Source organism: Acinonyx jubatus, chromosome C1 (assembly GCF_027475565.1).
Source record: "Acinonyx jubatus isolate Ajub_Pintada_27869175 chromosome C1, VMU_Ajub_asm_v1.0, whole genome shotgun sequence".
NCBI classification, from domain to species: domain Eukaryota; kingdom Metazoa; phylum Chordata; class Mammalia; order Carnivora; family Felidae; genus Acinonyx; species Acinonyx jubatus.
This window is the reverse complement of record NC_069381.1, coordinates 183,137,768-183,163,990: the sequence shown is the minus strand read 5'-3', so window position 1 is coordinate 183,163,990 and position 26,223 is coordinate 183,137,768. Positions and strand designations below refer to the sequence as shown.

Here is a 26,223-nt window from a genome sequence, read left to right as displayed (position 1 = left end):
CAAATACACTCTGTAGATACAAGTAATACCCATTAACCAAGAGTGGAATGACTTACTATATATAAGGAATTCAAAACCACAGATGGAAAAATACTATGAGTGTTGGGATTAGGCCTGTTAATAAAAATATATTTCATGAATGTTATGAATTTTTTAATTAATGGTTACATAGCTATTTCTTAGTCAAGTTGTAAAACCTTAACATTCAGGTTTTTAAGTATGTTTTATAGGCACACACAATACTCTCAAATCTCTAAAGCTCTTGAAATAAAGCCCAGTTATCTAATTTTCACCATCCAGGTATAAGGATCTTATAAAACAGCAGCATATCAAGATGAGAGATGGTTGAGATTCTCTGCATTGTATTGTTTCTTAATCATCTGCCCATGGGTTTGCTTCACTATTTAAAAAGGCAGAGATGTGTGCACATGTGTGCATATACAAAAACACATACATGCATAAAAATATTGACACACACAATGGAATATGGAATGGAAGGAGAACTAAATTCAGAATTTAAATTTGCAGTTTTTAGTTCTGCTTCTAGCAGCTCAAATATTTCAAGTTCTCTGAGTCTGCCTCACCATTTGTAAAACAGCTGAAGAACAAATGTATGTGTGGAAACCTTTTGTAAACAGTGAGACAGAAAGCACTAAACATACACAAGGGTTGTGTGTCTGTATGTGTGGTCACTATAGCCTGACCCAATCCACATGAACATATAAATGAACAAAGGTAGTTTTCCTCAACTCTCTCAAAAACATCTAGATCTTAAAAAAAAAAAAAAAAAAAAAAAAAGGATACTTTTAAGTCAAGATGAATAGAAGTAAATGAAATTAAAAGGAATCATGCCACATTAAAGAAAATATTGGTGAATCCACCTGGTCCTCCCCAGGAGCTATCTCTGGGGCCAGGCCCAGTTGTGCCTACTGTATATAGCTTCTTCTTCCACTTTTTTTCTATAGAAACCAAGCTTTTTCCAGAAGAGTCAAGTTTTTCCACAGGCGGTCTCCATAGCAGTGTTGAAATGGCCTGGCACTGAGGGGGGACAGGAGGAAGGTGGGTAGTAGGGCAAAGAGGAGAAATGAAAGGGATCCTGAAAGGGGAGAGAGGGAAGAAGGGCAGCCTTTTATGTCTACTGGAAACTTGTTTGTCAAGTTCTTGTAAGTCAGGGATTGTATGTATATCCAACCATATACTTTACTACAATTTTTTAAAAAGTCATTCAGAGTTGACATTTCCTAAATGTCATGTTTAGCTACAAAACACAACCCTGGCAAGACGTGAAAGGTAGTGCCTTTGTTGCTAAAATCTGGTTTGTTTGGTCACAGCAAATGACTAACAAACTCAATTGAAAAGCATTTTCTTGTGTACCCCAGAAAGCACTTTAAAACCTATCTACAGTTAAAGCCACTTATATTTTCTACAAACTACCCCTCAAAATGGGAAGAAGGGATAGTAACAAGAATCCTTGGCATCACTTTGGTGAGGACTCCAGAGGCATGTGACCAAAGTTGGAAACTGCCCAATGTGGCTCTTTACTAGGGCTGGTTACACTGTGTAAGACCTGAGGCTCCATTTCTAGGGTCATGAGGCTAACGCTAAAGTCATCTCATCGTACAAAGGTGAGGAACATCAACATTCTTTTCTACTAAGAACAAAGAGCCTTCACTAAAATTCATGGTCTTGGCCAATGCATTTTTTCTTCTTTGGGATAAAAGAGAGGGTCTGAGCTAATGATTCACATTGTTAAAATTATGGACATAGGCAAAGAATTACTCATGGTTAGCTAAGCTTAGATCTGTTCCAACATGCCTTCCTGAAGTAACTCCTCTCAAAAACAAATTCACTAGGCAAATGTTTAACTTCATTAAGCCTGTACTGACATCAAGAGGGTAGATTTCCAATGGACTCTGCCATGCAAAATGTGGATTGAGCATCTTTACCCAAGGTCCACTTGGATATTTATGGAATGTTCTCTTCTCACTAAAAAGAGGAGCAGAGTTCAGACAAGAAAATGTAAAAGCTGTAGTTTCCTACAATGGTGTGATGTATTTCTGGTTACAGCACAGTACTTGTAAAAGTCACTGCTTCAATAAGAATTGATTATTATGTTTATTTTTCAAGAAATATGTCTGATTAGGAAACACCTTCAGAATTATTTTTTGGCAGATAAACTAAACTAAGATTTTGTGTGTGTGCAAGAGGGGATATGACAAGACAAGGAGTGTTTAGATTTAAATTTTGAACATTTGGGGAATTGCAGCCACTGGGGTGTGGGGTGGTTAAGGGTTAGAAGTGAGTGAGAAAATCAGGGACTACATCCACATGCTCTCATTTTCTCCTTTGGGGGTAGTGACTTCCTATAAAAAAATGAGAGGTTTATTTTCATAACAGCAGTGAGGAATCGCTAGGCAGATGTGTGTGGGTTGGTTCTGGCCCTTGATTAGCACACAGGAATGGTACTGCCTTTACGTTTCACCAAATATATCCATTGAAACACATACAAGGGGCCTCCACTTGAGTTGCACAAGCAAGATCCCACATTTCAATGCAGTGATCATGCTGTTTGAGCAAAGTTTAAATGGGGCCAAATTTCCATTTGCAGAACCATTCTCAGATGTGGTTAACAAATTACACGGACTTTTTCTTCCCCTCTTCTCTGCTCCTCTAGGTTGAAAAATCTGAAATCAAGGTATTTTGAAAATGTTTATGATTAAGAAGGTACTTGATGGTAGCTGGATGTAATTCTTATGGTAAAGCAGAGGATATGACCACAGTCCCCTTCTGCAAACCAAGTATGATATCAAGCCTTTTTAAAGACCATCTCTGCCATGTACAACCTGTAGATGCTCTCGTCAAAGTAGCTTCGTTTTCTGACAGCTAAAATTGGAATGTGGCTTTGAGCACACACGAAAGAGCTCACTGCGCCCCTATGTTTGTGTGTCAATGTGGGTGTTCCCCCTCCCCCGCTTTTTCAGTTTTTTTTCCTCCTAGAAGCTGGCTTTTTGTGCTGTTAATCCTCTTGGAATGTAGCTCTTATCACCACCTAGAGGAATTCATTACCCTTTCGCCCTCTCTGCTCCCCAGGCCCATGAGACTAAGGAACAAGAGAGCAATTGTCTGGGGAGCTGCCCCCTGAATTCAGGTGTGCTGGCACTGAGTAACGTTGTACCCGATTTTTCCTATAATCAAAAGGGAAGGGGAGAAATTAATCATGCTTCCCTCTCCAAGGGAGTGGGAGGAAAACAGCCTTCAGGAACAGAGGCTGAGGCCCCCTGCCATTAAATCCAGCTATTCTAAAGCCAAGGGTTTAAAAAAAAAAAAAGGGCAGCAGGTTCACAAGAGCATTCCATAGCTGCATCTGTACGAGGCCAGAGCAACTGATCAATAGAGTGGGGGAAAACTAGTTAAACCAGTTATTTGGAATGATGTTTAAGAGAAACACTGCTTGTTTGCCTTTACTTATTGTTTTAGCTTCTGCTGGTTATACAGCAGCTTCAAAACCAAAACGTTTTGTATTTTATAGAGAGCTTGCAAAACTCATTTTATGTCTTTAAGTGTATGCCCTTTTCTATTGTCCTTAAATCGGCAGTTTTGCTCACACAAGAAAACAAACTCTGAATACAAATGCAGCATGCTTCTCTTTTGGTTATAAACCATGAGGCGTTGTCTCATCAGCTAGGCGCTAACAAAACGCCAAGGGGGGGGGACACAGAAACACATTAGTCTCTGGTTCTTTCTTCAAGAACATACACGTAGGGGCGCCTGGGTGGCTCAGTTGGTTAAGCAATTCGACTTCAGTTCAAGTCATTATCTTATGATTCGTGGGTTTGAGCCCCGCGTCAGGCTCTGGGCTAACAACTCAGAATCTGGAGCCTGCTTCAGATTCTGTGTCTCCCTCGCTCTTTGCCCCTCCCCCGCTTGTGCTCTTTCTCTGTCTCTCAAAAATGAATAAACGTTCAAAAAATTAAAAAAAAAAAAAGAACATACACTTAACACTTGGGATGTACACTGAAATGGGAAACTACCCAAACCAGAAAGGTAGCCAAATACACTGGAGAAGACATAGGACAACATTCTCAGAATCCATTAAAAGGTAATAGAAAGCAACCATTAATTGAACAATACTGAACTAGATTTACCCTCTTAAAGAACAACGTCAAGGGGCAGGGATTTATAACCAAGCTCTTTAGGTATTTCTAGAATCCAGTACATCCTGAATGCAGTCCACAGGGCTACTTCACACTAAAGTCTACATTATTGTTAGCTATGTTTTTACAAGGCTGAACTGGAGTGGTATTAAAGCAAAAGCTCAATTTATAATCTCCCACTGGAGGAATGGGGGAAGGGATAAATGCAAAAATTTTTATGCCTCACCTTTCAGTTTAAGGCTATGTAAATCAGTCATCAATTCCGAATACAGTATTAGTGACTCCCTTTGGTAACAATTATGCATGTCAGAGCACCAGGAATAAAGTAGCATTAACCAAAATACATCAGATGTTGGAGAAAAGTTACTGAAAGGCTAATATATTTATTTTTTAATGGAAAATTTTAGTCCTTGGCAAAATAAAATATGTGCCACTCATTTAATTTTAACTTCTCAGGATTTTGAAAAGTGTCTTGCCTTCAAATGTTTTTACTGCAAACATGTTGCTTCAGTCACAAAAATCCACTACCATACGTTAAGTGTATTCACTTAGCACATATTTGTTCCCCTGCATCCCTAATATGTGCACACTTGTGGGAAGGCTTTCTATTGCTGGTTAGTGCCTCTAAAAACACAAAACACTGAGAGAGTTGTTTGGCACTTCCTCCCAGCAAGCACTCAGCTACAGAAGAAATATACAAATCCGCCTCTCTCTCAGAGTTCTCATTGATTTCCATCCATTGATTTCATAGTGGCGCATTTCATTTTCAAAACACTTTCATAAACATGATTGTGAACCATGCTGTGAGGTTAATTTTTAGTGATAACACAAAACCTGAGATTTATTTTTTGGAAGGTTCTTGGTAGTGACTGAACATATGGTGTGTTTGTTGCTGGGGGCAACGCCTCACACATCAGTATTGAGAGATTTCCTTAACCCGCTCTCTGTAGCTGAAGGCCAAGGTCTGGAACACTCATTAAAAAAAAAAAAAAAAAAAAAAAAGAATTAAGTGCAGTCATCCCTGGTCAATCCTTATTCACCAGGCTTTAGGTCCATGTTAGACCTAATGGTTCTTGTTAGTCCATCCTTCTATTAAGAGAGATGAAATTTTGGACAATACACCAAAAAGGGAGGCTACAAACATTCTGGGGGGTTGGGAGAAGGTGGTTAATAGATATGGTGATCTCTGCTTCCTTCCAAAACCTACTAGGATGGTGAGAAATAAATAGAAACGGTAAAAGTCCAAAAGGAACAACAAATGGGCAAGGAGACACAAATGGCCGAGAGGGGACACAATTTGGGAAGATGGAAGGCAAACTGAAGAGTGGCAACTGACTCCCCAGAGGAGACTGAGACCTCAGGGCCCACAGACATACATACAAAGGAGAAGCCAGCCAACTGGCTCCCAAAGAACCCCAAGAGGGCTCAGGAGGGTGACATATCCACCCCACTCAGAGCAGCCAAGCAACCATCCTCCCCAGCCCTTGAGACACGGGTTTATTCTCTGAAAAAATTGCATCCAAGAAACAGGAGGCTTCAGGTGTAACGGAGGGTGGTCTGAGGCACCAGGCCGGAAACGAGGGGCTTAGGAGGAAGTCTGGGCACTCAAAGTGAGACCTTTGGCCCTTCTCTGACTCAACAGCTTAGGAGGGGGTTACTCCTAGACCTCTAGGCAAGAGATATGGATTCAATTCATGGGAAATATAGTGACCACAATAGGAAGACCTATAGATGTTGACATTTGGGGAGGGGGCAGGTAGCTTCTAACAAACTGAATTTGCAGAAGGGAATGAATTCCTGTCTGTCAGTGGTTGGATGAGCCTGGCAAATAACAGGAGACCAGAAGGAGAGGTTTTGAGGATAACCAACAGAGTTAGTGGCTCTAGTGGCTACAGTCATTATTTCCCCTGACCTGGGCATCAGAAACCTTGGCTTTAGGTCCTATCTATGTCACTGACTCTTCACGTGACCTCTGAGTCACTTTTCCTTTCTAGGCTTCAGTTTCTCATCCTTGGGTCCTGGAATTTTCAGATGTTCACTGTTACCAGCAGGTCTAAGATGACAGACAGACAGAATGTCAGGGGTCTTCAACAGGGCGCCATCTGCAGCCTTAAGTTTCACTGACTTCTTGGAATCCTTGTTGCTCCCACAGCAGATGGCTGCCATTCTTACATGTAATGCAGTGACACCATCCTTCCAGAGAGGCTGTTTTCAACACACTTGCATCCCAAGTAAGTACAGGACAGGACTCTAGGGGACCTACAGCATCCCAATATCAGCTCTCCATTTTTCCACATCATCATCATCAAAAACAAAACCAAAAAAAAAAAAAAAAAAGCAAAAGCATCATCAGGTAGGGCTGCCTGGGTGGCTCAGTCGGTTAAGCATCCGACTTTGGCTCAGGTCATGATCTCACGGTTCGTGAGTTTGAGACCCACATCGAGCTCTCTGCTGTCAGTACAGAGCCCACTTCAGATCTTCTGTCTCCCTCTCTCTCTCTGCCCCTCCCCAACTTGTGCTCTCTCTCCCTCTCTCGTAAATAAATAAACATTAAAAAAAATTTTTTTAAAGCATCACTAGGTAGAGTCAACCCAAACTCAACTTCTGTACTCTCACACTGTTGTTGTTGTTGTTACTTAATGAAACTCAAGAAAAAAGAGTGAAAAATTCAATACTCCTCCCTCTTTTCAAGGGTCAACTCTGAAAAGAGAACAATAGTTAACACTTACTAAACACTTAGATAGGTCTGAGGCACTTGCTAGAAGCTTTACATGCCTTTTCTCATTAGATTCTGATGTACCTCCATTTTACAAATGAGGAAATCGAGGCTCCGAGAGCTGGCGTGATCTACTGGTACATGTAAAAGGGCTGGAGTCAGACCCAGGTCTCGCTCTAACCGAACCTGTACTCTTGTTCCTACTATCTTCAACCCAGATAGCCAGTCTCCCAGCTGCGGCAAGAAAGCTTCTGCAGTCTACTCTCCAATGACATTTCCTGTGACTTCAAAGGATTGACATGATCAGCCCTTCTGCTGAACAGCTATGAGGCATTCTGAAAAATCAATACTGGCTTCTGCAAGAAGCAGACTTTCCCAAAGCTAATTGAAAGCCATCTGAACATTTTCAGAACTGTGGCCATAATCATCTGTCTTGCTGCATACCATGTCCCAACATGCAACTGCAGTAAATCACTTCAAAATCACTTCTGCATGTTCACTCATACAAAACAGAAGCCCGCAATATTTTTTGTCATTGCCCTGTAGCTCCTCCATCTAAACTCAGAGCACTGGTATTATGGTTACATAATAGGCAGCTTGCTGACATTACTGTTTCAAAGTACCACTTTTTCAGGGTTTATCACAAGTCATTTTAAATTCCATTTGGCTCTAACTTGTTATACAACTTTATGTTCGGAAACAATGTCCTCTGCTGCGTCGACAAGCTATACTAGAAAATACAGTTGTTTGGGGTTTAAAAACAGTTTTTGCTAAACTTTGATTCTACCCTTGTACAGGGCCACATATAGGGTGGTGATGAGAAAGAGAAGTTAGATGGCTTATTGCAAGACATTGATCTGGAAAGTTAAAGACAGATATATTTTGATATCTAATCTGGATTAATGGTATGACCTTTCGACTTCAATCTCATCTACCATAAATGAATACAATGGCCAAATCATTGTTTGCTGTAACTCTGCAAACCAAATGATTAGTTTGCCCCATTACTAGAGGCTATAATAACTCAAGAGAAGAAACTGGCCAACTTGGTAGGGTGGGTACTTGTGCCCTGATCATCCAGTATCTATCCATTCCCACAGCAGCTCTACTTTGCTTGGAGGACTCAGCGAAGCCTCCTTCAGAACGGGGCTGGAAGCTGGGGGCAGGGGAGAGATGTCTCAGGATGAACCTAGAAGCACATCATTCTGTGTGTCGCAGCCATGGCTTTGCTGCAACCTCCAACAGGCAATCAGGCCAAGGAGAAGCAAACCTGGAGCTTTGTTTGTGCTATTAGGAAACTGGACTTTCTCTCTGCTGGGTCTGAAGGAAGACGATGATGGGACTAAAGCTGCCTTAGCCATCTTGTGAACATGTGGAGCTCAGAGAAGAGCCAACACAGAGGAACGTAGAGGAAGCAGAGTCAAGAAATGCACAGCCCAGGCAACTGTTGCTGAAGAGGTTTCCTCGAAGTCCCATCTAAAGATTTCTTTATTGGCCACCTCTAAGGGCAGCAGGCTGGGAAATGCAGTCTTTTGGCTGGGCACATTGCCTCCTTGAATCAAATCAGTGTGTAACTAAGGAAGAAAGAAAGAACTGGTATTGAGTGAGCAGTTCCCAGTTTCTTCTGTGGCCTGTTTAGGTTGGGTTTTCTGTGCTTACTGCAGAAAGCAGATCTCTTATATACAAGGGTTAAGGAGCTATTACATTTTTCAGAGTCTACAAACGAGACATCAAGCTAAAACACACAAGTAAAATCTTTGATTTGTAAATCTTTCATTATAGTAACCTGATTTTTCTTTTATAGTAGATTCATTTGAAATTGTTGCTCAATTTTAAAACGTGCTATCTACAATTAAAAATGCAAGATTGGCACATGTGCAGCAGCACAATTTTTCATATTCAATGTAGATACTGAAAAAATGTTGCTAAAAATATCAAATATCCTAATTTTTTTCTTAAATTACAGGGGTAAATCATACTACATATTTATGAGCCCACTGTCTCAAGGCAGGAATTTCTCTGTTTCAAATTATGTCTTAGACTTCTATAGGTTAGGTTAGAAATGATAAAAAATGTAGGAATGTTTGAATTGACATTTAGTTCTTAGGGGATAGTTTTTAAAACTGGAGAATAATGAAAGTAGCTGCTTTTAAGAATTTTTTTTCACTAGTCACAAAGACATATCATACATTAGAGGATATGGAGAATGCCAAAATGAGATTCTCCCTGAAATCATGTAGTGTGGCATGAGAAAAGGAAGATAAACAAGAAAACAATGGTTTATTACACCAAGAGAGATAAGAGGCAGGGGAGTCACAGGGCTGGATTGTTAACAGAAGCTTTGCCTTCAGTCTTGAGTTATGTAGACAACAATAAATGGCTTTTGCAGATCATTTTCATACAATCTCAGAGCTGAAAGGAAGCTTGAAAACCACTGAATTCAGCCCACTCACTGTACAGAGAAAACCTTGGACCTAAAGAGACTGGGTCATCTCTCTAATGTTTTACAAGCTCATGCCAGAGCCAGATTCAAAACACAGGTTCCCTACCCCATGGCACAACACTCTTTCTACTAACGCCCATTTCAGAAGATACAGAATGAAGAAGCTTGCCCGCCAGATGCGTACCATAATTTACCTCTACGTTTATTGTGAACTTGTATTGAAATTATACTCTTATTTTAAAGTTTGTTTATTTATTTTGAGAGAGAGGAAGCGCACTTGGGAGCTGGGGAGGGACAGAGAGAGAGAGAAAGAGAAAGAGAGAGAGAAAAAGAGAGAGCATCCCAAGCAGGCTCTGTGCTGTCAGTGAAGAGCCCAACACAGGGGTCGATCCCACAAACCAATGAGATCATGACCTAGGCTGATATCAAGAGTTGGATGCTCAACCGACTGAGCCACCCAGGCGCCCCTGAAAATTGACTGTAATACCATGACATCTGCCAAGAGTGATAAATGAGTGAAAATGTATGATATCACCCATCCCTGAACTAAACTGGGCCCAGGAAGCGTGGACAGACAGAGGCCTCCATGATACCAAAGGAAGAGGCTGAGAGGTCATCAGGGTTTAACAGCTAGTGGAAATTTTATTTTCTAATGGAAATGAGTTCTTTGCCACTGTCTGCTTCAACTGCTTCCCTTTTACTGCCAAAGTTTCCCTGGAACACGGAGTGGTTCTCGGCTGTGTGACCTTCACCATAAGCTTTCGGCAAAAGTTCAAAACTAGGGTAATCAACAGGTGATGGAAAAACTAGATCTTTTGAAGGTCTTCCTTCAAAAGAGCAGAAAATAGACATCAGGGAGAAACTTGTAGAGTGGGTTAATTTGTGTACTACAAATAATAAGATGAATCCTTCCTAATATACTTTCATCACTTGACAACTTATAAATAAGAGAAATGCAGGGAGTTCCCAACTCAGCAGTTTCTCTGCGTAAACCTAGAAAGTGTAGACCTGGGGTTTGGATAGGAAGAAGCCCCGGAGTTGGTCTAATAAGTTGAGTTCCTTCATTTTGCAGAGATTCAGAAAAAAGCTCATAATCTCTGCTAAATCAGGTGTATGAAACAGCAATTGCTCTTCTCAAATCATGGCATACACATTCAGCTGAAATGTGTTTACAAATAAATTCAGCTGAAACACATCACATGAGGTCTCTAGTTATCCACAATCCATCATTTTCATATGGTTTGGCTCACATACTTTCCTTTCTTCAATTAAAAATAAACTTTGTTGGTTCTTTCTTGTTATAAAAGCAGTGTATGTTTAGGAAAATTAAAGACCCAGATAAACACAAAAGAAGAACATTTTAAATGCCCATGATCATACCACCCAGAGAACCACTTAACCCTTAAATATATTTCTGGGTCATTTTCTAAGAATACATCCATACATTAACAAAAATGTCATCACCCTGGGCATATTATTTTTTTAGAACATGATTTTATCACTTAACAATATAGAATGAACATCTTCTCATCATCAACATTTATCTACAATATCATCTATAGTAGCTGAATAGTATTTCACTCTGACCATACAGCATAATAGTTTTAACTAATCTGTTTTGTACACGTAAGCAATTTCTTATTTACCCTATTATAAACAATGATGTGATTAACATCTTTGTGGCTAAAACCTTTGCACATATCCTTAGTTACCTCCTCAGCATAAATTCCTAGAGATAAAATTTCTGTGATGAAACAGTGAACACATTTTAAAGGACTAAAAGGGGAGTCTGGCTGGCTCAGTCAGGAGAGCCCACGACTCTTGACCTCAGGGTGGTGCGTTTGAGCCCACGTGTGGCATAAAGTTTACTTAAAATAAAAAAAATTAAGTAAAAGATTAAAAAAACACATATTGCCAAACTATCCTCTGCAAAGGGACTCACACAATTTAATTTACTTGAGTTACCTGCACATCAAGTTTTTTGGTCAGTTCAGCACTTCATGAAGAGAAATTGTAGGTACACTTGGGTTGGTCAAATGGGATAGATGTGCTTATATCTATAATTCTGATGAATGTTAACTATAGACACTTTAATCAATTAGATGATTTTATACTAGAAGCTCCCTATATATACACCTCCAGCCATGATTAACTTATACATTTCATTTTGACTCTTTCTTTGGGATTTGATGCCTTTTTCTCTTTCCCTGGTTAAATAGTCTTTTTATAAACTTAACAACATTCGTAAAGAGATTCTAGACAGTCCCTGGCAACATTCTTGTAGTGCTCTGATTACATGCATCAGCTAAAAAATCTATCATCCAAGTTATGCTCCCAATTAGATGCCAGAACCAGTTTGCAGTCTGACATTTTAATGAAATGATAGAAATAACATCTTAAATTCAGGCAAAATCAACAAGTACCTGTAAGACTAAAGAGAGGAAGTGGAATGTGCTGTCAGACCACACATATTCTTTTAAGTTTTTTATTTATTCCTTTTTATTCCACCTGATTCCAAAAAGGACTTAAAGCAGCTTTTCTTTCTAAACGTGTTTTCTAAATTGGACATTTTCACATCACTGAGGCTGCCAACTTCTTTCCTAACAGAAGGATATTCTTCTATCATAACTGCTTGCTATATTTGGAGACTGAATGACAGAGATATTGTTCTTATCCAGAAAAGAGGAAAAAATAACTCATTACGATCATGAATCCTGCCTGGAAGACCCCTTAAAACAAAGTGACCCTCGGTATGCAATACCAGTCCCACCAAAAACAAACCAAAACAGGAATAACTCAATATCTAGGATGCATAAAAGCTTCAAAGAATCACAAAAAGTCAGGCCCTTGGGCTATTCATTCCCCACAAGGGACAGTAAGAATTCAGATCCCAACATTCTAATTTGTGAGAGAACTGTGAGACCTGAAAATTCAGGAGCCTGACAGCAGGCAAGGCAGGCCCAACATCAGAAGGAAGAGGAAGCTTCCCACTTCCCTAGAACAGTGGCAAGGAAACCCCATCTCCAATAGGCTTGTCATTCCCATTCTCCTCTTCCTTTTTGTTCCCTGGTCCTCCTCTTCCAGCACCACCCATCACATCTCTCTGGGGTTTAGCTCTGCTTCTCTGTCCTACATTTTGAAGCTTTTTTTGAGGGGAGGTGGGACGGCGGGGGGGGGGGGGGGCGGATAGCTTTTCTAAATCCTCATCCGTTGCACTTGATTTCCACTGACCTAAACCTTGTCCAACATCTCTTCTGTTTCATGGGCCCACGCTAGCAGTAAGAGACAAGGTCCCAGACCCTGTATTACACACTCAAGGACACTTAATGATAAGTCACCAGTACATGGTGAGCAGAGACTTGAAAGAAAATTGATTCCCCCCCACCCCCATTTTAGGGGGAAAAAAAAGGAAGGGATGTTAGGGGCTACATTAATCAGGGAGAGTTACAGGGACCAAGTGTCACTGAAATTCCCTGGCATATTAAAAGTGCTAGGCTGAGTTGGCCTATGCTCTAAATATTCCCAAATGCCACCATTTTGGAAGAAAAAAAATCATTTTCATTGTGAAATTTGAGGTTTTGCTGAAATTTCCAGGAAACCTCAAGAAAAACACGCAGTTTTTCATCTGAACCAGCAGTATATCCAAGGAGCAAGGGCCAAAGTCAATAATAAGACCCACACAACTAATAGAAAATATCAACAGTTGGCCCAAACTTAAACGTCATGTTGTAGATCTTCACAATGTACAGAGCCCTTTCAAATAGCTATTTTATTTGATCCTCCCCACAATTGAGTAAGGTAGGTGTTATTATTCCCACTTCAGAGATGAGGAAACTTAACGCTCCCCAAGGTTACATGACATAGTCGGGTCACTCAGGTAGTTTTTTCAGCGACTGAGAATGTGGACGCTGAAGTGAGACCACTTAGGTTCACTTAGGGCCCAGGCCCTGCCCACCATTAATTATGGGAACCTGAGCAACCTACCTTCACTGTGCCTCAGTGTCTATGTCATCAAATATAGACAAATGACAATACTATAGGACCATTTTGAGAATTAGCTGAGTTAATACATTAGAGCAGTTATAGAATTAGAAAGTCAGTCTGGCTTACACAGTAAGCACTTAAAAAATGTTCAGAAGACTCAATTCCCAGAGCTAAATATTATAAGGCCAAATGAGGTATCCTTATTTTTAACAATTACATTGCTTCTACAATTCATAATTTTATCAGTAGAGAAATTAGCTATTTCTCACAAAAGGAAAATGAATGCTAAAAGGAAACCTTGAATTGGATATAATGAGTCAAAAAGGAAGAAAAGGGCAAAAGTTCAAGTGTGGTTTCTTGAAAGAACGCCATTAATTTTTGTTTCCAGAAAAATACTGTACACGATTTAAGTATTTTCAGTCATTTTCGAGCACAATGAAAGGTCAGGCTAAATGGAAGTAATATTTGTGTAGCCCATGGTGACTGTCGGGGAGTCTGTTTCCCATGGTCTGGTCCTTGATGTGGACAATGAAGCATTTCTCTGGGTGAGCGCCGATAGAAAGGGCTGTGGCTCCCCCCAAGCCCTTCCGCCTCCCTCGGCACCCACTCCACGTGAGCTTTCTGTGAAGGGAGAAGAACAAAGATGCAGCTGGCAACTCTAGAGTGCTGTGGAAAACTGCAATTTCCCTCAGCGAAGAGGGCAGTGGGGAATCAGCAGAGGGGTACCACCAGGACACATTCTTGTTTGTAGTTTCCTGTGGCTGTGGGGGGCAGGGGGAAGAGGCTGAAGTCCAGAGAACGTGGTGTTGGGAGGCTAGGAAGGAACAGAGAGAACAACCAATACTCAGGGCTGTCAGACGAAAACCGCAGGCAGCTGGAATAACTATGAAAAAAGAACCAGCCTGAAGAACATACCAAAGCAGCAAAGAAAGTATCATGCAAAGAGCAAAGAGAGCGTCATGGCAGAGAGGTTCTGGAAAAGTGGACATGTCAGAGGACCATAAAAAGAGCCACATAAGACCAGCAATGAGTGACTGCTCAGTCTTTTTCTCGTGCACGGGAAGGACTGGGTTCTGAGCCACCATCTAGACTGCAGATGTGATGTAGGCTGAGGTTCCTTCCTAGAAATTGCACCTCCTTCTAAAGCAACGTGCGAAGCATGCTTCTAGTGGCACAAGTATGGACGGGGGTTCAAAAGTCAAGTGTAGTGTAAAGGAACCAAGTTAAGGAACTCAGGGTGTCTCTAACATAAGAGTTGCATGTGAAGGGGGTGCCTGGGTGGCTCAGTCAGTTAAGCATCTGACTTCGGCTCAGGTCATGATCTCACACTTCATGAGTTCAAGCCCTATATCAGGCTCTGTGCTGACAGCTCAGAGCCTGCTTGGGACTCTCTCTCTCTTCCCTGCTCACACTCTTTCTCTCTCAAACAATAAATAAACATTAAAAAAAAAGAGTTATATGAAAAAGGAAATCTCACTTGAAACAGGAACATACTGAGCCTTAAAACACACAGACTGCTGTTCAGCCCAGAAGTCCTGCATGTCACAAGTGTTAAAAAGAACAATAATGAATTACATTTGTATACTACTTTAAAGTTTATAAAGAATTTTAATACAAGTGATCTGTCTCACATGTATATTTTTATGCCCCAAAAAGACACATTCTTCACGTTATAAAAGTCCCTAACAATTGACTTTTATGTTACTGCAAACATTTAAGTCTATAAATACTACTCATAGAATTTTATCTATAAATATTATATATAAAAGCCAAATGGTGGGTTTTAGGTATTGAATCTACTCTAAAACATCTACTACTCTTCCAGAGTGACTAGTTAAATATAATTTACATTAACTGAACTAGGTGTAAACATTGCTATACTCTGCATAGACCATTAAGCATATCTCATTAAGAAGTTTCTATATTTCCAAACCCTCAGACATTCTAAGGGGGTACTATAGATGAGTAATTATTTTTAAACGGATATATTAAAAGATATCCCTCAAGGGTCTTTAAAAACAGCTCTTAATAGCATCAACAGGAAGCATGCTATAAGGTTATGAAGAATGGTAGAATAAAAATGATTGTGGCCTATTTCCATAAAGAAGCAGGGAGAATAGAAAATAAGCTAAAATTACTTCCAGCTTGCTGAGTTAAAATGAACTGTTATGTCATTAGGCGAGTGTCTTATTTACTCTTTGCCCTATATACAATAATAACATGTGTTGTTGAGAGTCAAGAGTTCACATTAGCATTTTTTAATTTAGGAAAAAGAGGAAATTGTAAACCCTAAGGAACAGTTTTCTGGTTGACATAGTTCAGCATGCCTGGAGGGTGATGTGTACTTTGTACCCAAATCTTACTAAATGTTCTGTCCTTGAGATACAAAGATAACACTTCTGACCCACTGTCAACAGAGCATTCACTTTGAGGTTCTTTCTTTCTTTCAGCTTTGATGATAAATTTGTGCTGATCTACCTTCTTTTGGTCACCTGGTTTCCTATGTGACCGGCATCATATGTTTGGGGAGGCAGCTGCCTGGCTTTGGGACAGAAGTTGCAGCCTGGAGAAGGGAAGTGAAGCAGAGAGCTAACCCTTGGCCTCGGCATTAACTGATGTGTTAAAGCAAAATTCTACAAAGTAGAAACACATATGGTCAGTATGGTAAGAACTCTGCAAACCTATTTACACTAAGAAATGCTGCAATCAGCTGAAGCTTTTCTTTGGATATGTTAACTTCTGGAGTAAATTAAGCCTTCTGTATCAATTCCTTCTGTACCACTGAGTTTTTACATTTTTCTAGGTTTTGGTTTCTCCAATCCCTTAGTTCTGATCATTCACCCTGTTTAGGTCTTTGGTAGCCCTTATCGCTAGTTGTAATTACTGTGTTTATTCACTTGGTTACCTGTGTCTTCATTGTATGGCTCCTCCACTAGAATATTAGCTCTGTGTATTGGAAGATCCCAATCTACTAAAGTTGGGTACCGATTCCTTGATCAGAGTTTATCTGGCCCAATATATAATTCATCAATATATAGATCCCAGAAAGAACTGCCAGAATATATTCCTTCTTTCACCAAATACTAATTGAACATCCCTATGTACTGGCAATGGGCACAGCACTGGGCATACTGGTGAATGGAACTTACGTTCAGACAGCCGGTGGTCTATTATGGGCCTGGCTGAATATATCGGGTGCTATATTGCTAAATCTTTGAGCAGACCACAGAGAAAGAAGAAGGAAAGAAGACATCGGTTCATTAATCAGAGTGCAAGCTCACAGAGGACAAAGCCATATCTCTCCTACTTCTTTGATTTAATCTCCCTTCACTCTTGGTTGCTCTAGGTAAGCAACGCATGCCTTCTTAATTGGCTGCCAGAGCCGTCTTCAAGATCTCCTTTCAGAAAGCTTTGCAAAAGTCCTAGAAACAATTTTGCTATTCTGGAAAATGTTAATGTTCAAGGTACTCCTTTGAAAGAAAAGGAAAATTCCTTTGAGATTTTTTTTTCCTCAGTAACAAGGAATGCAATTAGGCCTATACTTGGCACTTTGTCAGTTCCCAGAGCCAAGAGATCTCAGGGTTAGGAGAACAAAGCTACCAAGATGCTTTTGCTATTGACTATGGCTGACTCCAAGTTCAAGGGTTAAAGCCTGAGAATGTTTTACCCCTTGACTTGAATTTCCCATGTAAGTAACTTCCAAATACCAAAGATTAGAGGAACCAGAATACAACAATCTTTTCCATTACTTTATTGAAAAATTATGTATGCTGTGATTTATTGCTAATGCTGGACTTTCAAAGCATTAGACAGGACACCTGCAAACTTTTGGACAGCAGCTGCCAATACAAGTTTAACATTTCATGGCTCAGCACTTAAAATATGATGAATAATAAATCATCCCTGTAACCAGCATGAGGCACTTGGTTGGTAATGTATTGAGAGTTGGTAAAAAAAAAAAAAATGAACTATAGATTATGTTGTAACTCAGCATTTTGGAAAATGGAGGCTAAGTAAAATGGTGATTGCTATTAATGTCTCTCTTTCTTAGTGGTACACTTTCTCTTCTTAAGAAATTTTTTTTTACAGAAGGACCACGTCACTGTGTACTAACAATAAAAACCCTGGTGATTTCAGATGTATATATGTGCTTGAAAAACAAAGAATCTTGGAACTCTTTATAGGTTTATAGTAAATGATGCAAATGGGACAATACTCAATTTAGGACCTATCAGGGGCAATGTTTGAAAGTGATGTTTAACTTGTTTTGGAAGATATTCATCAGTTTTTCGGGCATATATTTTTATCATTTCCATTCTTGAAATATTACAAATAGTTGCTTAAGCTCTGGCAGAACAAATGGTACTTATGAAATACTGGTTTGGTGTGGGGAATGGCTATAAACATCCTGTTTAAGAATGGCTGTGATGTATTCAAATATATTTTAATAGGTCCCCAAGAGAAAAAAGTTAAGGTCCTTCAATAGTGTGATGAGTTGCTGACAGCACACAGATCCTGTGCCCCTTTCTTACCATCTTTCCGCTTTGGCATAAAATTTTAGGGCAAGTCAGGCAGTCAGTGAAGAGAATATAGGCATTAGGAATGATAAGGTGGATTTAATACCTTGTTTCTAATAAGAGGTCAAGCAGTAGCTATAGGCAGACACGGAGTCAAACCCTAGAGAAGCAGCCTAAGCAGAAGGATGGCCCTTGGGACCTACACAGCAATTACCATGTCAATGAAAGTGAGTTCAAGGTCAGTGTCCACCCAAAGAAGAACAAGAGAAGCAGCGCAGGCTCAATCAGGTGTGTTGACATTTGTTGAAGAAATCGCTCATATATAATTTCATACTTATACTTGATTCTTTTTATGTAAATTCCTTAAAGAAAATTGAGTCATCAGCAATTATTGAAACACTACTACCAGTTGTAGGTGGAAGCTCACTGGGATCCCTGATTTTCTTTTTTTTTGAAAAAAATTTTAAGTTTATTTATTTTGAGAGAGAGAGCATGCACTCGCACAAGCAGGGTAGGGACAGAGAATAAGAAACCCAACCAGGCTCTCTACACTATCAGCATGGAGCCTGACATGGGGTTCCATCTCTCAGGACCGTGAGATCATGACCTGAGCTGAAATCAAGAGTTGGATGCTTAACTGACTGAACCACCCAGGGGCTCCAGGGATCCCTGATTTTCTGAGATGGCCCAGGGCATATGAGACTAGACCTCCTGGGAATGCTGTCTATACTAGGTGATGCTGTCCCATCACCCAAGGATGACTGGTCAAAAGTGGTCAGTCAACCAAACTTGGATGAATTAGATTCTCTCTTCCAAGGGCTTCAAACCTGGAAGCATGAAACAGAGGACAGAGGACATCAGTGCTTGGTCACACTAACAATATCTTAGAGAAGAGGGACACAGAACCCTATGTTGTGATTATCAGAGCTTCCCTGGTCACGGCCCTTCATGCAGTTTCATGGTTCCTCCCTTCCTTCAAGTCTGTGAGACACCCCAGGATACTTCCAATAAACAATATTAAAATAATTGGGAATTTTGTTTAAGCTAGTCAGTCAGTTTCTGTAGCTTCCAATCAAAGAATCTTGTAGGTTAAGGACATCAGCACTTTAATAAAAAGTTACATTTCATTAAAAGAGAAGTATAAGAGACATGATCATAATTGGTCACATTTGTAGGAAACTCTACATTTTACAGATGCTCTCATACATGATCTCTGTAAGGGTTGGAGAAGGGCTGCTATTATCACCCTCATGATAGAGAAAAGGCAATGCAGCTCAGAGAGGGTAGCACCTACATGCTGTGGGGCCTGGCTGCTGGCAAGAGGCAGAACCAGGCTTAGAACCCATGTCTCCTGACTGCTGGCAGTGCCCTTCCCATTGCAACCCATGACTTATACGCCATCTAGCACTTTCTATCACTTATGCTATGGGAATGCCTACTGGATGGTAATCAACTTTTTTCTTAACATACCAGACCCTAATTAAAAGGATATGTTTAGGGGCTCCTGGGTGGCTCAGTTGGTTAAGTATCTGACTCTTGGTTTCGTCCCAGGTCATGATCTCACCGTTTGTGAGTTTGGGCCCCACGTCAGGCTGCACGCTGACAGCATGGAGGCTGTCTGGGATTCTCCCTCTCCGTCTCCTCCAATCTCTCTGTCTCTCAAAATAAATAAACTTAAAATGAAAAAGAAAAAAGGTTAGGTTTATACAAAGAATACAAGCAAAATAGAAAAATGGAACTATTCTGAGCTCTTCTACTCCAACTCCAACTCAGGCTTGAGAAAAGTTTTAATAAAGTAAAATATATAAGGTATTGCCTTGGTGTTGATATTTGCCAACAAGAAAACATTAGGGCTTGGGCGCCTGGATGGCTCAGTCGGTTGAACATCTGACTTTGGCTCAGGTCATGATCTCACAGTTTGCGGGTTTGAGCCCCGCTTCAGGCTTTGTGCTAACAGCATGGAGCTTGCTTTGGATTCTCTGACTCCCTCTCTCTGCCCCACCCCTGCTTACATGCGGTCTCTCTCAAAGATAAGTAAATAAACATCTAAAAAACCATCAGGCCTGAGAGGTGCCTCCTTTTGGGTATCAAGCTTACCATCTTCTACATATTTTAACTATTAGCAGGAAATGTCCTTTGAACTACACGGCAGTGGTGTTCAAGATGTTTTCAACATGTATCTTCAAATATGTGTGGTTGTTTATTTATAATTCATACACATATATTATTATATTAACATGTTGTATACCTTATAAACATGAACAAAATAGAAAAGGACAGATTTTGCTAATCATGATTATCTCAAGGCAAATATACACAGGACAAGGTTAAGGATCAATTAACCACAGTGAACATAAATCCACATGTGTCCCAAGTAATTTATAATTTTCGTGGCTAGATTCTTAGAAGATCTGATTAGATGGTCACAGTCATCACTTCGTAATGTGGCTGACAGAGTTCATGCTCAACTCAGTCATTTTCTTGTTGCCTGCAATACGAAAACTGTCTTCCATTTATGGAAATTCTTTATAGAATCTTTTAAAGACTGTGTTAGTTTGTGAGGGTTTGTTAAAACTAAAATATAGAATTTGCAACTCCAGTTAAAGCGGCATGATATATTTCACAAAATAACCCAAGTAGAGGAACCAGCAGGGAAGTCGCTGTGAAGGGGGTGGCCTCACCTCCCTCTCTCCAGGTGATAACTGATCACCTGACATGTGGGCCCAGGGACGATGCCAGTGTCAGTACAGTCACCATCAGTTATCATAATGTTTCATGAAAGCAAAATGAATCTAAATGAAAGTTCTAATCAATTTCTTTTCCACCCAAATGATTCTTCTCAAGAGCTCCCCAGGGTGTATATTCCACTTGGAGGCCACTTTGCTATGAAACAAAGCAATAGTTTATTTCTAGAGCACCTTATAATCACAGGAATCTCTAGGCCTAAAACTATGCAGGACAAGGGACAAACCAACTCAGGCCACAAATGAAGTTATTTTGCATTTAAAAAAAAACTTTTAAGATTATGAACTATAACTCACAACCAGAAAAGCACATAAAACATTAATGTTTGATGCAATGTGCTGTATATTGTAACTACCAGACCAGTAAAAAAACAGGACCTTGTTAGGACCTTGCAAGCCCTCCAGGTCCTTTCTCTTCCCTAGCACACCCTCCTCAAAGAGGTAACCACTATCCTAATTCTTTCAGTAATAAATTCCTTGTTTCTCTTTATAGTTTTAGCCACTTATGTATGTACCCCTTAGCAACAGAGTTTAGTTTCTTCTGTTTTCACACTTCATATAAATAGAATAAGATTGTTATATATTCTTTTGTATATTCTTCCTTTCAACATCCTGTCTGTAAGATATATCTGTGTTAATGTGTATAGCTCTAGTTTATTCTTTTTTAGTGATGTGTAGCTTTCTATCTTACAATCACATCTGCAGTTTATTCAGCCATTCTGCTACTGAGAGGTATTTTGGATGTTTCTAATTTGAGATGAATACAAGCAATGCTACTAGGGACATATTACACCTGCCTCTGGATGCTCATGGGTATACATGTCTCTAGAATACATATATACATGCATATGCATCTGTGCACAAGTGAAACTGCTGAGTCCTAACATAGTTAAAAACCCTAATCACAGTCCCTGATTTCAAACTATACTACAAAAACTACAGTCATCAAAACAGTATGGCATTGGTACAAAAAACAGACAGAAAGATGGGACAGAATTGAGAGACCAGAAATAAACCTGCACATACACAGACAATTCATTTATGACGAAGGAGCCAAGAGCATACAATGAATAAAGGACAGTCTCTTCAATAAATGGTTTTGGGAAAACTGGACAGTCACATTCAAAAGAGTGAAACCAGATTACTGTCTTAAACCATACACAAAAATTAATTCAAAATGGATTAAAGACTTGAATGTAGTACCTGAAACCATAAATTCCTAAAAGAAAACACCGGTGGTAAGTTCCATGACACCTTTGTGAACCTGACTCCAAAGGCAATGGAAACAAAAGCAAAAATAAATGGGACTACATCAGAGTAAAAAGCTTCTGCACAGCAAAGGAAACCACTGTCTAAATGAAAAGGCAACATACTGAGTGGGAGAAGGTATTTGCAAACCATATATCCAATAAGGGGTTAATATCCAAAATACACGATGAACTTATATAACTCAACGACAAGAAAAAACCAAACTATTATAAAATGGGGATCTGAATAGAGATTTCTCCAAAAAAAGACATCCATATAGCCAAGAGGTACATAAAAAGATGCTCAATATCACTAATTATCAGGGAAATGCATTTCAATACCACAATGAGATATCACCTAATACCTGTTAGAATGGTAATTATCAAAAAGACAAAAAACAACAAGTGTTGGAGAGGATGTAGAGAAAAGGGAACGCTTGCATACTGTTGGTAGGATTGTAAATTGGTAGAGCCACCGTAGAAAATAGCATGGAGGTTCTTCAAAAAATTAAATAGAACTATCATATGACCCAGCTATTCCACTTCTGGGTATTTATCCAAAGAATACATAAATACTAATTCAAAAAGATAATATGCACCCTTATATTCACTGCAGCATTATTTACAATAGTCAAGATATAAAAACAACTTATGTGTCTGCAAATGAATGGATAAAAAAGATGTGGTCAATTTACACAATGGAATGCTATTCAGCCATAAAAAGAATGAAATCTTGCCATCCACAACAACATGGATGGACCTTGAGGTTATGATGCTAAGCAAAACAAGTCAGATGGAGAAAGAGAAATGTCATATGACTTCACTCATATGTGGAAACTAAAAAAACAAAACAAAACAAAACAAAACAAAAAACAGAAGAAAGAAACAGAACAGACCAAAAACGCACTCCCAGATACAGATAATAGACAGAGAGGAAGATAATACCAGAGAGGAAGGAAACTGCGGTGGGTGAAATGATGATGAGGGTCAACTGTATGGTGATGACCTGTAAACTAGTCCTGTTGTGTTGGTCACTTTGTGGTGTACACAGATGTCAAATTATAAACTGTACACCTGAAACTTATATTTTATTTTTTTGAAACTTCTACTTAAAAAAAAAAGAAAAGAAAATAGAGATTACTACAGCTTATAAACAAAACCCAAAAACAAAATACACCTAAGGGAAGGTAATTCTAGTGCATCTCTTGGCAATCAATTTTAATATCAACTAATTCTTCCATAGCCATGATGAAAGCTCATTAAATTACTAGATTTATCTTTCCCTGGATTTTCACTCCTGCACATTCGTTAGGTTTGAACCACAATATTAACACATTTTTAACACATTAACACATTTTTAACTCTGTTAAAAAATAGTTTGAAATTTTCCAATGAATTTATTGAGGCCAATTCCCTCAATACCTACCCTCCTCATATATATATTTTTTTATATATTATAATCACATTTTTCACTTTAATGAGGGCAAACATTATTATCTACAAAAAGTTCATTCAAATTTTAAAGCAATTTTGCACCAAAAGGGTTCAAGTTAACACTCATATTGATCAAACATGAAAAGCCAAAAATATTAATTCTATAGTCAAACTGAGGAATACAAATACAAGTAAGAGATGAATTCCAACTTTAGAATCTCCAATGTTTCATAACTATCATGAATGATCTCCAAATTGAGTGCGTAAACGGGGCATGCTTAGATGACAATATTGCGGCACTAGCAAAATCGTCCTGCTCATCAGTCTCCCATTGTCTTATTGATCATAAACACAGTAACTAACATTTGCTGTAGCGCCAGGTACTTTCTGCATATTAGTTCATATACAATGCTATTTTAATCCTCAAAACAACTCTATGAGATAGGTACATAACCCTATGTAATAGGTCCCAATAGGTCCTCTCTGAGACACAGAGAGGAAAGTAACCTGACCAATGTCCATGGCTGTAAGTAGTTGAGTTAGTCATCCAAACCAAGCCTCCCGGTGTCTCAGTCCAGACCCTACTACGCTGCTTGGCAACACATTTATTCATTTTGTTGTTGCCACTGTTGGCCTTGTGATTATTTTGATAACACCAAGAATAGTTCTCTAAGACAAGAGCAAAATGTGTGAACCAATAGGAGGGCGGGGAAATCTATGTACACTTGTTTTGATTTATGAAAATTTTGTGAAAATGACTGTAACCAAGCAACTCTAACTCTGGGAGAAGTAATTAAGAAATGAATTAAGGGATTCAATGGATACCCAAATTAGTCATCAGAGCTCAAAGATCTGGAGTTCTGGTCTATATCCAGCTTTGGCACTTGCAACCAAAATAAACACGACCAGATAAGTACCACAAGCTCACAATTAAAATGGATTTATATGGCTTATGTGTCCACATGGGAGAGCCTCTTCCTAATTGAATTCGGACACCTCTTCAGTTATTGTGGGCTTCATTTGCCATCTTCCTACTCTTTTGTAACTGCTGGCAATAGGATTATACTGAGGGAGAAATCATTTCAATCATTGATGTCTGCAGAGCAAGCATAAAAAGATAAAAGAAAAGCCTGTGAACTGTAATTAGAAAATTCCTTAAGTGTGCTCATGTGACATATGTTTGAGACTACGACCAACTGGCGAGGCGAGTTACAGAATGGATGTCCAATGTCACTGTTCTGGGATAAGCAGCCAGTAAAAGTAGTGTCCCAATATGCGATTAGAGTAATCTTTTGCAGGCCGAAACATTCCTGCTTTCTACCTCTAATATGATTAGTGACAGACAGCTGGAGGCATCTCATTCTCCTGACAAAAATATGATCAGAATTGTTTTCAATTGGTATATCTTTCCATCAAGCTGTTTGTTGCCTTCCAGCAAAATAATCAGAGTTTCTGATTATTTGGTATGTTCCAAGAAAACAGTAATTGATTGTGCCCTTGCTTGTCTGATAGGGAGAAGGCTGCCAGAATTTACATAGTAACTCTTCAGTTGCCTAACCCAAAGAAAAACTAAGCAGTGTGTGTATGTGTAAGCATGTGTGCGTGCGTGTGTGTGCGCAACAGAGTGAGAGAGAGAGAGAACCAATAGTTTCCATAATAATTCTCTTTGAACAACTATAAACAAAGTGTTTTCCATGGTGATTCATATTTCAAATATGAGGAAGTAAAAGTATTCTATACCACTCATGGAAAACCACCAACTCCCACCAATGTTAATGGCTCTTTTCAAAAAGTTACAGTCACCTTAATACTGAAATTTCAGGGTTATAGAAAAAGAATCAAGTTCAGATTAACATTCATGGAAATATTCAGGTGCAATAAGACCTCATTCATTTGGACTACCTCAGTTTAGAATCTACAATCATTTGACAGTTGTCTGGACCAGTGATGATCTTTTCACAACAGCTTGCTAAGCAAATTAACTTAAACGAGCAAGACTGCTGGGGGGAAAATAAAAATTCAGGTAAAGTATGATGAATCAAAAATAACAACATGCTTCCTGTACAGCAAACACTTTTCATGAACCCATTAAAATACCAGTGACTGATGACCATAATAATTACCATTTAATTAAGTGTCAATCTTATATAGCTCACATTACATACATGAGCTAGAACTATCCCAACAACTCTGCAAGATGTATATAATTATCCCCATCTCAGAGAGGAGGAAACTGAGACTCAGAGAAGCAGGTAACACACAAAGACATAACCATCACTAGGCAGCCGAAGCAGTATGCAAAGCCACGTGGTCTGGCTCAGAAGCCTGTGTCCTTTCACCCCAACTCAACACTGAGTCAGCACTGAAGATTGCAAGTCAGACTTCTAGAGTCACTGGAGCAAGTTCTTCAATAACAACAACAACAACAACAGCAGCAGCAAAAATAGCGATCACTGCAAGGAGGGCTAGCTAGGCAGTCTGGTTCCAGAGCCCGCCACTCTTAACCATAGTTCCTTTCTACATCACAAGGGCATCTATAAAATACCCTTTGGTGCATTGAAATATTTTACATGCATGAAACTACTCTGAAGAGATCCACAGAAATGCCAATGGAGGTGGTGAAGGGGGATGTAGGTGAGGTAGCAGTGCCTTGGGTCCACTGCCCCTCCCCCACACCCCATCATGAGTGACTTTAGTCCACACATCTATAAACAAGAACCGGTGTTGAGATCCTGAGAGACTGATAAGGCTGTGAGGAGGCTTCTGGGAGTCTGCAGAAGCCTCTGGTGGTGGGCAGTGGAGGAGCACACGGAGAGGGGAAGGAACAGCTCTACTTACCCAACTATCCACAGAGATATTCCTGAAAGCAGCCTGCGTTTCGGAATGCTCTAGGAAAAAAGTAAATTTGGGAGGTCAGATCTCACATTTAGCAGCCACACCACCCATTTCCATCACATCCACATCCAAGCACAGGATGTGGAGTC

General features: G+C 39.6%; 1 protein-coding gene across 6 annotated transcripts in view; it reads right to left on the bottom strand.

The window, feature by feature from the left end:
- The window catches only part of SPATS2L (spermatogenesis associated serine rich 2 like), a 165,486-nt gene that overhangs the window by 116,458 nt on the left and 22,805 nt on the right, over positions 1 to 26,223 (bottom strand). For 5 of the 6 annotated variants that reach the window (XM_053215532.1, XM_015077968.2, XM_053215535.1 and 2 more), the window contains exon 2: positions 26,078 to 26,127. The exons of the other annotated variant lie outside the window; for it this stretch is intronic. Coding sequence is in view for 1 of the 5 variants with exons in the window: in XM_053215529.1 (XP_053071504.1) it covers positions 26,078 to 26,127 (50 nt within the window). In the remaining 4 variants the exon portion in view is untranslated. The remainder of the gene's footprint in view (positions 1 to 26,077; positions 26,128 to 26,223) is intronic. 6 annotated transcript variants of the gene reach the window in all.